Below are 12944 nucleotides of genomic sequence, written 5' to 3' on the forward strand. Positions count from 1 at the left end.
CTCTCTCTCTCTCTCTCTCTCTCTCTCTCTCTCTCTCTCTCTCTCTCTCTCTGTGTGTGTGTGTTCTGTATTCATCAGTCTCCACTCTGGGACCCTTCCTCCCTATAAAGTTCCCTAGTCCTCTCTACCCTTCTTCCCAAGTCATTGCTTGCTGGGCTGTGTGGCCCTCCACATCCTGTTCCCGTCTCACAGGCCAGAGGTCCCACCAGAGCAGGTGGGTCGATACTAAGAAGCTCCATGGGGCTAGATGAGCGATAATCTAATAACAGGAGCCTAGAGACACTTGCTGTGCTTGTGTGAGCCTTTGTGAGGTTATGGGTCCCAGAGGTGGTGGGCAGAGCACAGGCTGCATTGACTCCTGCTGGCCTCTCAGGCCACAGCCTGTTAGAGATTCCAGGAGGAGGAGGGCCCAGAACCTGGTACCTGAGGCCGGGGAATTGGCTTCTGGGGCTTCTTAGAGCCAAGCTTCTTCATCGCGTTGTAGTATTTCTTCTGTTCCTCTGTCATGAAGATATCTTTTCCTCCAAAGTATAGTAGGACAGAGACAGTAAGACTGAGCGGGGTCCCTCTCCCTGATCCCAGGACTCCCTACTTCAAACACCACCTTGAACATGGTGTTACCCTTTAAGAAGTGGCTGACAGGGGAGACAGAGCTCTGGAGGGACAAGAGGTTGAGCAGTGAGGAAGGGAGAAACTGGGTCTACAGGTGGAGGATGAGCTGGGGGCGGTGGTGGGCACATGCCTTTAATCCCAGCGCTCGGGAGGGAGAGGTAGGCAGATCTCTGAGTTTGAGGCCAGCCTGGTCTACAGAGTGAGTTCCAGGACAACCAGGGTTACACAGAGAAACCCTGTCCCCAAAAAACAAAAAAACAAAACAAACAATCAACCAACAAAACAAACAATCAAAAAAAAAAAACCAACTCAACAACAACAATAGAGAGAGAAAGAAAAAGAAGACAAGGAGTGCTACGAGGGTTTCAGGTCAATTTCCCATTTTCAGGCCAATTTCTACCAGTGCTTCACTAATGACTCTTCAGTCTGTATCTACATAGTTTTATTTATTGTTATTGAAATAGGGTCTCTCTTTGTAGCCTAGGCTGGCCTCAGATACACCACATAACCCAGGCTGGCCTACAACTTATGAACTTACTGCCTCAGATCTGTTAGTGATAAAACTCCAGGTTGTTAATTACCATGTCCATCTCTACATCAGCCTCATTTTATAGAGTAGAAAAATGAGGCTCACAGGGTCAAGTCCCTGCTCAGTCCCTAGTGGGATTTAGATCCATGCTTGCTGCCCCCAAGCATCTAGGTCAGTGGCTGCCAAGGCTGCTCATGACTCTAGGAAGGAAGAGGTGGATGGGGGCGGGGAACCTCTGGAGGGCCAGACACTTATCTTCTTCTTCTGTTGGTTGAAGTTGTCAATGATGACGCCGATGAAGAGGTTAAGGGTGAAGAAGGAGCCGAAGATGATGAAGATGACGAAGTAAAGGTACATATAGAGGTTCACCTCATAGTCTGGCTGCTCCTCTTTCTGCAGGGTGGGGTACACACATGGAGTTTCTCTTTGTCCCCCAAAGTACTGTGAACAGGCCTCCCCTCCTCCCCAGACTGCTGGGTTTCCAAGGAGATAGTGTGATGGGGTGGAGGTGTCAGGGTGGGAATGGGAAGGGCAGAATAGACTTTGCCAAGTCGGTGACCCAACTCACCTCCCGGGAGTCCACAGCTGCATACATGATGTCCATCCAACCTTTGAAAGTGGCCTGAAAGATCACGGCAGGGCATGAGGGGAGGGGCTCTACCACATGCCACCATCCATGTTCCCCTCCTTTCCCTGATCAAGTCCGCCCCCAAGACCACCTGCCACCCCACTGGATGGCATCAAGTATTCTAGCGAGAAACACGACCGCCAGGTCCCAGGGCATTGCAAACAGGGTTCCCACTCCTAATAAGCAATACTGGGTTCTGATGTGATGAGAAACAACCAGGTACTTCTACCCATTTCTGAGCAGGCTCGGTGGGTGCCACTCACCACCTGAAGGAGGGAGAGATAGCCCAGACCCACGTTGTCGTAGTTGACCTTGACGTTCATCCAGCGGACCTGGCCTGTGTACATGAGGCTCTCACACTCGGACTTGTTGTTGACCACAGAGATGTCGAATCTCTCAGAGGTGGTTGTGTTGATGCAGTAGTAGAACTTTCCAGCAAACAAGTTGACCCCCATGATGCTGAAGATGAGCCAGAAGATGAGGCAGACAAGGAGCACATTCATGATGGAGGGGATGGCTCCCAGGAGGGCGTTCACCACCACCTAGGGGCCAGGGTGGTGGTTGGGGTCATTGCTAGACCCACTTTAGGGCATCTGCCAGGGGACTCCCAGCTAAGATCAGCTAGGGGATCATGCAGGAGCTAAGCACTGCCACTCAGGAAAGGACAGAGTTAAGGAGCCCCGGGTGGGAGAGGAGTCTGCCGGGGTCTCAGGGTAGGGTAAAGCGTAGGATTAGGAGCTACCACACCATTCTTCTAGAAAGGCTCTCTGCTTGGCTGGAGCCATCAAGGCAGGGTAAAGGTGCCAGGGTTCTTTGGAAGCAGCCAGGTCATGGGTCACAAAGCAGAAGACAAACATTGCTTTCTTAGCCCCCATAGGAAACTCAGCCCACATGCCCTGGCTTGGCTCACTGCTTCAGTGAGAGACACAGAAGTGGCATAAGAAGAAGCCACCAAGTTCTGTGAAGCAGCAGGATTCAGGACCAGATCCCCGACCCTCACCAGCCCCAGCCATATAGGCCTATCACATTGCATTAGTCTTGGCTGGATCTGAGGACCACCACCACTCTTCTTTAGATGTTTTGAGACAGGGTCTCGTGTATCCTACGCTGGACTTGAACTTGCCGTGTAGCAGAGGGAGACCTCGAGCTTTTACCACCTGAGCACTGGGGTTAGAGGGTGTGTGCCACCACACCTCATGTATGAGTCTCAGGGGGTTGTCCTGAACTTACTGCATGCCAGGTAAGCGCTCAACCAACAGAACCTACCCTAGCACGGTTAGTTTCCTTTTAAGTAAGAGCTATGTCATGACCTCTGGACAGAAAGCAGGAGCAGGCATGGGGGTGGGGTGGGGGGTGCTATGTTTCTTCAAATCACTCAGTTGGCCCTGAGCAGGTTGTTTCTCTTAGTGGGCAGAGGTCTCAGCACCAGGACTGGGGGCCTAGCCTTAGGCCAGCATCTTATATGAACTGGGGAGGGGAGGGTCTCCAGCTGAGGGCAGGGTCTCCAGTCTGAGCCTCCAGATGCCCTGGAATGAGTCTTACCTCCCATCAGTGGGGGAATTCCCACTGGTCTTGCCCTGTGTTTATCTGTCACTTCCGATCTCACAGGCCCTTGGGGATCTTTTCTAAAGTGCCCCTGAACCCAAAGGACATGGTTCCATGCTCAAAGACGGGCAGGCTCAGAGCTGAAGCAGAAATACTTGCTCATGTGCTCACATTACAGAGCCCTGGGGTCCCCAATCTGAATTAAGGAACCTCCATGAACCCACAGGTAGATCTTTCTTCCTCTTCTTGGCCTACCAGGCCACTGCAGCAGCCTCTGCTGCCCTCCAGTGGTGGAAGAGTTAAGTTTAGAGTCTTCTAGAACCTGGGGTGGGAATGGGGCTACCTGGAGATAGGTCACAACCCTAAAACTACAGACATCAACACATTGATCCTTCTGCCTGCCCCTGGTTGACCGAAGCATTTTCATGCACCTTGGAACCCTGCCCCATGGGTGGCTGTTCCCACATCCTAAGTCCTCCTCAGCATCCCTCATCCAATACTTACCCTCATGCCCTCAAATCGGGACAATGCCCTCAGAGGTCGAAGGGCCCGGAGCGTGCGCAGGGATTTGATGGGCCCCAGCTCAGAGTAACCCAGCCAGTTAGCCACCAGGCTGATGATGGAGACCTGTAAGAAGTGTGCGCTCAGGAGGTGGAGGGTCCCTGGCTTTCTTCTAGCCAAGGTATCCCAGTTTCTGTGTGTCTCCTGTAGATCCCATCCCTGAAAGATGGGAAGAGTAGGCTCGTGGCCTCTAGCATCCTTAGAACCAGAGGTCACTTCAATGATGTCACCCACAACCATAAATGGGAAGGACAGTACCCATCTCCTATGGCTTCGTGTCTATCAAAGAGCATATAAGAATTTGTCTTACACTGGTAAGGATCATTAGCCCCCAGGCCTGGGAAGGAAGAGGCTGGTCTGCAGGGAGCAGTGCTAACCTGGGAGGTCTGACTGTGTAGATTTGGATAGGTCCTACCTCCCAGAGCCTGGGCTCCCTAAAGACCATGACATCCGGCTGTGTGGCCAGATCCGGGGGACTCACGTCCACAATGAGGAAATCGAGCCAGCACCAGGCGTTGGTGAAATACACCTTGAAGCCATAGGCCACCCACTTTAGCAGCATCTCCAGGATGAAGATGTAGGTGAAGACCTTGTCAGCGTATTCTAGGATGGTACGGATGACTCGCCGCTGCTCAATGTAGATGTCCTCGAAGGCCTGGGGACACCAGTACAACCCACAATGGCCAGGGGCTCAGAAGCTTGGGGCAGCAAGCTCTGTTCCCCACCCTGCCTGCTGCTGCTGGTTCCCAGGGGTCTTCCATGGGACATGGGTTGTAGTACCTCTGGGCATCTTCCATCCCCATCCCTATCATTGGGAAGAGCAAGATTCCCCTGATAGGGAAGGAAGTTTAGTTCTCAACTATCTGTTGGGGGTCGACAATAACGTCTCTGCAGTTCTGTCCACCCTTAAATCCAAATTCCCAGGGCCCACCTACCTCCCCACTGGTTGAGGGGACAGGGTCTATAAAACAAAGGGCCTTTACTTTAAGAAACTAATGCTGAATTGGTGCAGGGGGATGCCTTATCTGTCGTTCGAGCATGAGAGCTGAAGTTTGGACCCCCAGAACCTATATCAAAGCTGGGTGGCAGCAGCAGCCTGCCTGCAATCCCAGGCTTACAGGAGACAGAGACAGGGAATCCCTTGAACAGCCCAAACATCGAGCTCTGAGTTCAGGGAGAAACCCTGCATCAGTGCAAAAGATGGAGAACAACCAAGAAAGACACCTGCCAACCACAACACACTCTCGTGTACACACACACACACACACACACACAGAGAGAGAGAGAGAGAGAGAGAGAGAGAGAGAGATAATGCATTCTAGAACATTTAGAAATACAGATGAGTTCCCCTTTAGCTTCCCTGGGTTTAGCCGTGTCCTGTTTGCCTCCATCCCTGGTACGGAAGCCTTAGGGAGCAAGGCACCTACTCCTGCTCCCGCTCTGTCCCCTGGGGGAGGGTGCCTACCAGGGCTCCACTGCTGAGCAAGATCATGAAGACAATGAAGGTCTCAAACCAGTTGTGCTCAACAATCTTGAAACAGGCCCTGCGCAGTGTCCACCACATTTTCCCACGGCCCTGGGAGATGTCCACATAGAGGCAAGGGCAGCGCTTCACACAGGCTGAGAGGCAGGGTGGTATGTGTCACTGGCCTTTGGATGTTTCAGAATGCAACCTCCCCCACCCTCTACCATGCTACCCCAAGACTAGGGCCCCACCTCCTCCCCACAAATGGCTCCATCTGGTTCACACAAGGGCTCAGGTACTCTCTCTACAGCCCATATGTCATTGCTGCTAAGATTAAGATGCTTGATGCTTCACAAGCAAGCTCAGCACCTCAGCTGTCCCCGTGGTCCCCCATCTCGATAAGCCTAGGCTCTTTGGCCAAATGCTTCTCGGGCTCAGGTGTTGGCTCTCCAGGTAAGGCAAGCCGAGCAGAACTGTTCCTGTAGGCTCTCCTCTGGCCTGAGTGGGGGCTGGGCTGTAAATGTGTCCTCACCCTCCGTGAAGCATTCCTCAGGCAGCTCCCCTTCAGGGTTCTCCTCAGCTTGCTCCTCAGGGTCCTCTTCCGGGGGCTTGTAGTCAGCCGTGCTGCAGACAGAGGAGTTCCCGTCGTAGAGGGGCTGTAGTGGCTTCTGTGGGGACCACGGGGCATGTGAGTCTTGGGTTCCAAGAGATCCCTTGGTGGGGTAGTATGGGAGACCAGAGAGAAAGGAGAGGGTAGAGCTGGATCCACTCATTCATTAGATCATTCATTCATTCACTCACTCACTCACTCACTCAGCCCTTATAAATCCACCACTGTGCCCTGGGAAAAGCACCCTAGTGTCCTCAAAATGTCCTCAAAGTTCTGCCCTCATGGTAACTTAGCATCTACAAGGAAGGCATGAAGAGGCCTGGGGAGGAGAGTAGGGAGGACCAGAGATGGGCTGAGGGGTGGCTTGGTGGGGGCTGATTGGCTCAGCCCTGTGGAGTCCTAGGAGGTGTAGGGATATATGAAGGGGTCAGCAGAAGAAAAGGGGCTTGAAGGTGCTTTTGCAGGGGCAAGGTTAAGAAACGGAGCCAAGATAGATCTGGACTGCCACAGCTGCAGAGATCAGGCACATGGCGCCCCCAGAGTCCAAGCTTTCCCACCCCCAGGGTCTATTTGGCTGACAGACCCAGAAAGGATGGAAAGTTTTCCCCAGCCAAGGCTCCGGTGGTGTGACGCCAAGGGAATCTGATCACAGTGGGGGCAGGGCGTGGGGGCTGGTGCTCTGGCCTAGCTAGGCTTCCCTCCCACCTCCTAGTGCTGTCCCAGGCCAAATTCTTAGTCTGTGCTTCAAGGAGATCCTTCATGGTGAAATCTCTGAAGAGAAAGATGAATTGAGCAGCCCCTTCTACCTGTGTGTGCGCATGCATGTGTGTGTGTATGTGTGTTCCCATGCACATGTAACTAGGGCACTAGTCAGAAAGCCAAGAGTGGGCAGGTCTTGCTGCCAGTTGACAGAAGGGAAACTGAGGCACAGAGCATTTGGTCAATCAGGGCATACACTGGACTGCTGGCCTCACCTTTGCATGCCAACTCCCGTGATTCTCCTTTAAGCTCTGCTTACTGCTCCTCAGATATCTCGCCTTCCCAGAGTGGCAGACCTACCACTCTCTAGCTAGCCCCTCCCCTGCTGAGTTCCTCATACTGAGGTAGAGGTTGGTGCTGTGTTTCCTGGGGTATTTATAGCACAGGCGCTCAAGCCCCTGCTAAGTCAACGAACCACATACTGGTGCGTGTTGGGGGCTGGGATAAGGAATCAAGAGCTTTTAGGGCAAAGTTCATTAGGTTCTAGTGCCCTGACAGGGTAATGTCTCTTGCTTCCATCACTTATTAATCCTTTTCCTATTACGGCTGCAAGAAAAGTGAGGGGGCTCAGAGCCAGCTCACCCAAGGCAGCCCTGACAGGATCCCAGACTCTGAAGGTGACCACCACCTGAGTCTCCCAACTCCTGTTGGGATGTCTTACTTCTGTCCTCGTATCCTTGGTCTAGACCTGGTACCCTGTCGTACACAAGGATGATTAAGAACAGCCCCAGTGGGATTCTACCTAGAAATGTGAATATGCCATTATCACCCAGCACGGAGCCTCAGGGTTACAGATCAGATCTGAACATATTTGGAGCAAAGACCTAACAGGGCCTTCAAGCCCAGAGGGGTATTTAAGAGAGGCCTCTTGGGTTCCTAGGGGTCGAGTTGAGGTGCCACAAAAGATAGGAACATTTGTCCAAGAATGCCACCTGGTGGCAGAAAGGGTCCAGGTAGAGTTTAGGCCTGGCCAGTTATAACAGTCATGGTACCTTCTCTAACAAGTCTCCATTTCAGAGGACTATGTGTGAGCCAACACAGCACTTGCCACGGGGCAAGAACCTTTCACAGATGAAGAAACTAAAGGTCAGAAAGGTTTTATGTCCTGTCTAAAGTTAGGCATTTAAAGCTGGGTCTTACTGACCCTTGACCTCTGCAGCCAGACCCTCAATGGGTTTACCTTGATGTCCTCAGGTTCTGAGAAGGTGTCAGTCTCTTCCTCTGTAGGCATCTCCAGGTCTGACTCCTCCGAGGCAATGGGCACCTGGATGGTGAGGTAGGGGTTGTTGATGAAGTTAAGGTGGTCCATCTCGATGCTGGAACGGGGGCCATCAGTCAGGCCCACATGGTTCAGGATATGATTGTCTTTCAGCTCCTTGTCCCCATCTCCCGGGGGCGGCTCCTTCTTCTCATCCTCGGGTGTGCTCTCCCCATTTTCCCCAGCAGCCCCGGGCTCGCCGAGGCTGAGCATTATGTCCTTGGGGCTCAGGATCTTGCCATGCAACAGCCCCAGGAGGAAGGTTTTGGCAAAGCCGATGCCCCACTTGATACGCCCAATGGCGATCTGCAGGTTATTCATCTCGCCATCTTCATCTGATGCTGCCAGGCTGTCAGCACTGAAGGAGCTCAACAGGAGAGCCAAGAACAGATTCAGGACCTGGGAAGCAAGGGGCAGATGGTCTCAGGCCAACCCAAGTCTGGAGAATACCACCTCCACCCAGCATGGGGTCCTCAGGACTATACAGCGGAAGGGCCTCATGCTGGGTACTTAAAAGGATGCCATCTACCGGGCAGTGATGGTACATACCTTTAATCCCATCACTCAGGAGGCAGAGGCAGGCAGATCTCTGTGAGTTTGAGGCCAGCCTGGTCTACAGAGTGAGTTCTAGGACCGACAGGGTTGTGTAGAGAGACTTTGTCTCAAAAACAATCAAATAAGTAAATAAATATAAAGGAGTGCCATCTGGTGAGGTGCTCATGATTGCCAGCCGGAGGGCGGGCTGCTAGTACCATCCCCACCTTGCAAATGTGGAAACTGAGGCTCACATCTGTCATAGGACCCTGCTGCTCAAAGCAGTGACAGGGTCCACCAGATGACAGAGGCTCTTACTGTGGCTGCCCTCTACCTCCTCTGTAGGAAGAGAACAAAGCTCACCTCCAAGCTCCTGAAACTTTTCGGAATCTTAATCTTTTTAATTCACTTTTAAAGCAAGGCTTTAGGCAGCCCTCGTTGTCCTAACACTCACTATATAACCTAAGCGAACCTTGAACTAGAGATCTTCCTGCCTCAGACTCCTGAGGGGTGGCATCAAAAGCACGCACCATCCCACTTGCCCGGAAACCCTAATCTAACCTCAGATTTTCCCCCTCTTGGATTAAATAGAACTTGTAAAAAAAAAAAAAGGTGTGTGTGTGTGTGTGTGTGTGTGTGTGTGTGTGTGTGTGTGTAAGGCAATGGTCACTGAAACTGGAGTTAACAGGAGATTGTAGCTATCAGGTTCTTTCACAGCCAGCATTTTGCTGTACAGATGGCCGTGAGCCATCATGTGTGTGGCTGCTGGGAATTGAACTCAGGACCTCTGCCAGCCCTGCTTGCTTGGGCTTAATTCATGGTATCTGTCTTCAGACACACCAGAAGAGGGCGTCAGATCTCATTACCGGTGGTTGTGAGCCACCATGTGGTTGCTGGGATCCGAACTCAGGACCTTCAGAAGAGCAGTCAGTGCTCTTAACCGCTGAGCCATCCCGCCAGCCCACCAGTTTGCTCTTAACCACTGTGCCATCTCTCTAGTACTTAAATGAGGCTGCTCCCCTGAAGCAGGGGAGCTCAACTGGGGGTCTGCTTCCTTGCTGCTTGCCCTCTGCTGCTCTGGGAGGGACATCTGATCTTCAGCCTCCCTACCCACTCTAGTTTCCTTCCCTCATCTCTGCTGACTGGATCTTAAAAGACCACAGGTCAACCCATCCACTCCCTCCATTGTCCAAGGGTCAATGACTACATGTGGCCTCAGGGAGCCCACAGCCCAGTAGAAGCAGGCCTTCGATCAGACAAATCTAATGCTGTGGTTAGAACTGGCAATAGAAACTAGGGGGTAAACTTTAGCTACCCTGCTACCACCTGGCTCTACACTTCAGCTCGTTAGCTGTCCAGATATCCTATGCCTCTGTTTCCTTATCTGTACAATTCAGATAGTTCCAGCACATTGTGTTTTCTAGAAGATCAATACAGACAGAACACCTAATGGGTACTTGAATTGGCAGCTATTACACACACTGAGCAAGGTTTAAAGACTGAACGAATGGCCAACCCCCAAGTTGGACTAGCATTTTGTAAGTAAGAAAACAGAGTCCCCGAAAGGTAGAATGATTTGTCCTAAATCAGACAGCACAGCCAGGACTAGATCTCAGGTTTCTAGTGTCATTATACAACCTCAGAGGGCACCATTCCTTTATACTACGAGATGAACTGTATCCCGGGAAGCTTGCAGTATGGCGGCCCTTCCTCCCACCAGTCTTTGAACAACAAGATGAAGGTTGTTCTCTGGGGTGGTTGGTCATAGCTTCTGCCCGACAAGGGCATAGCTAAGTTCTTGCTCTCTTGGGTATGAGGGAATAAGGGAGCTTATGTGTGAGAATCTACTGTCCTTGACTGTCTTCCTGTGCTCCACTACCTGGCACGATCAGCGTTCTCCAAGGTCTTCTCATCATTGTCTTAATGATCAGGTTAACATGGGATCTCTAAAAATTATGTTAGAATTTCTTCAGAGGAATGTGCTTGGGGTCACCACCCTACACCCCATACCTTCCTGCCATTGCCCCCACCCACATTTACTGGTCTTTCTTCTCCCTCTGGGGAGGGGACACCCAGCTGCCAGAAACACATTTGAGATGGGAATTAGCTGCTCTCTGGGTCAGCAGGGTTTGCACACGGCTCCTGCCTGGGACAGAAATAGCCTCCTCAGGCAAAGGGGGAGGGGCCAAAGAGGGAGGGCACATTCTCTCGAAGTGGGCTCTGTGGGGTAGGGTACTCGTGTCCTGGTCATTTACCTTTTACAGTAACCCAGAGAGAGTGATCAGGTGCCATGGGTGCAGAGGGTCTGAGTGCACACGAGCCCTAGCAGGGTGCCTGGGTGCCCTCTGGCAGATACCTTCTGCTTCTCTGAAGCCTGAGAGGGAGAGGGGTGAGATGGGTGAGAGGAGACAACACCCAAGGAAATGAGCACACTGTCTCCCTGGGCTGCTGCAAGCCATCTGACCATATGGGGGCAGACACAGAGATGGGCTGGAAAAGAGTTGGTAGGGTGTGTGCCTGTGTGTGTGTGTGTGTGTGTGAGTGTGTATCTGTGTGTGTGCCTGTATGTGTGTGTGTGAGTGTGTGTGTGTGAGTATGTGTGTGTGTGCCTATGTGTGTGTGTGAGTGTGTGTGTGTGTCTGTGTCTGTGTGTGTGTGCCTGTGTGTGTGTCTGTGTATCAGTGCACAGAGGCAGTGCAGTGTCATGACTACAGATTCAGGACTCAGAAAGCTTGCCTTCAAATGCGGTAGCTCTGAGCCTTTGCTTCCTGGTCCAGCCCTCCTAGGGTGGTGAGGACTGAGTGAATGCTCAGGCGCAGCACAGGACTCTGGGCAAATGCTTGACCAAGTGCTGCTGGCATTAAGGTCACCAAATCACTCCCGCTATCACTGATGCTCTGGTCTCAGCATCTCACTGGTGCTCCGGTCATCTAGGCTCTGGTCTCAGCTCAGCATCTCACTGACACTCTGGTCACCTAGGCTCTAGGTTCTAGTCTCAGCTCACTGATGCTCTGGTCACCTAGGCTCTGGTCTCAGCTCAGCATCTCACTGACACTCTGGTCACCTAGGCTCTAGGCTCTAGTCTCAGCTCACTGATGCTCCGGTCACCTAGGCTCTAGTCTCAGCTCAGCATCTCAAGAGCTGAGCATCTCTGGGTGGTGCCTCCTCCACTGTGGAGACAGTATTCCCTGCCTCCACAGAGCTGTGGAGGAGAATTATCAGAAGCTTTAGGTTAATGCTTGGAGCCTGCCCCTCCCCCAAGGGGAGACAGTGGTCAATTTTATTATAATAATAATTATTAACCTAAAACTACCCGTCTGTAATATCTGGCCTCCTTGAACTTAGAGCCTAAGTATTGAGACCTGTGCCCTGTAACCCTTATGACCACACCATTGGGTATCCCTGTTTTCCAAATAGGAAAACCAAAGAAAAAGGGGATAAAATTATTGTGAAGCATGTGCCAGTGGGAAGACCCAGGATGTAACAGGGCTCACCACAAAGGTGCTCCCTCTCCCCCCCTCTACCCCCTCTCCCTCTCCCCCCTCTTGCTCCCTCCTCTCTCCCCACTCTCCCTCTCCCCCCTCACTTCCCCCTCTCTCTCTCTCTTCCCCCTCTCTCTCTCTTTCTCTCTCTTTCTCTCTCTCTCTCTCTCTCTCTCTCTCTCTCTCTCTCTCTCTCTCACACACACACACACACACACTACAGAGAGAGGGGGAGGAGGGAGGGAGGGAGGGAGGAAGAGGGAATAAATTAAAACTTTTAAAGTGGCATGATGGAACATGCTTGCAAATTTCAATGCTTGAGTGGCTGAGGCAGGAAAATCTTGAGTTCAAGAATAGCCAAGGTTACATGGCAAGACCTTGCCTCAAAACAAAAACAAAAAACAAAAAGTGGCACAAAATGATCTTGACCACCCTTGTACAGAGAGCTAAGTCCTAACTCTTTTAGCCACCCCAGCCCTTAAATCTATGTTCACAAACTTATATTTCAAGCATGTCATCCCCCTGACTCCTGTACTCTCTCAGAACTCCCTCCTAAGAACTGCAGTCCTGATTTCTCTCCTGTAGCTAGCTGTCCCACAGTCTCCTCCAGCTGAGGTGACACCCCCTGCCCCATCAGCATCAGCCCCCAGCCAGAGCTCTGCGATATCTGAGAAGTGCTGACCCAGCAGCCTTCAATTCCTCCAGCCTTTGTGAAGGGCATGTGGGCAGCCTCTTGAGCCCTCAGTTGCCCAGGGCAAGTGTCGGCTACCACAGGGGGCAGCTGGAGGCAGCACTAAGGAGTCCTCATGGGAGAGACCTGACCTCTACTCCAAGTAGTAGAGGAGTTGGCCAGGCCCTAGCCACAGAAATGCTGGCCAGCTAGACCAGGAGCTTCACCCTGTCCTGGCATCTCTCTCTCTCTCTCTCTCTCTCTCTCTCTCTCTCTCTCACACACACACAC

The 12944-nt window shown here is 52.0% G+C and overlaps 1 protein-coding gene across 4 annotated transcripts in view; it reads right to left on the reverse strand.

Moving 5' to 3' along the window:
• Window positions 1-12944, reverse strand: part of Scn4a (sodium voltage-gated channel alpha subunit 4) — a 50239-nt gene that overhangs the window by 5113 nt on the left and 32182 nt on the right. For 3 of the 4 annotated variants that reach the window (XM_031352531.1, XM_031352533.1, XM_031352535.1), the window contains 9 exons: window positions 7890-8366; window positions 5873-6053; window positions 5341-5495; window positions 4357-4530; window positions 3819-3941; window positions 2033-2311; window positions 1710-1763; window positions 1397-1534; window positions 424-528 (listed from right to left, as the gene is read on the reverse strand). In XM_031352531.1, the coding sequence (XP_031208391.1) occupies window positions 424-528; window positions 1397-1534; window positions 1710-1763; window positions 2033-2311; window positions 3819-3941; window positions 4357-4530; window positions 5341-5495; window positions 5873-6053; window positions 7890-8366 (1686 nt within the window). The remainder of the gene's footprint in view (window positions 1-423; window positions 529-1396; window positions 1535-1709; window positions 1764-2032; window positions 2312-3818; window positions 3942-4356; window positions 4531-5340; window positions 5496-5872; window positions 6054-7889; window positions 8367-12944) is intronic. The other variant, XM_031352534.1, reaches the window with a different exon arrangement.

Source organism: Mastomys coucha, unplaced genomic scaffold (genome assembly GCF_008632895.1).
Source record: "Mastomys coucha isolate ucsf_1 unplaced genomic scaffold, UCSF_Mcou_1 pScaffold5, whole genome shotgun sequence".
Classification (NCBI taxonomy): domain Eukaryota; kingdom Metazoa; phylum Chordata; class Mammalia; order Rodentia; family Muridae; genus Mastomys; species Mastomys coucha.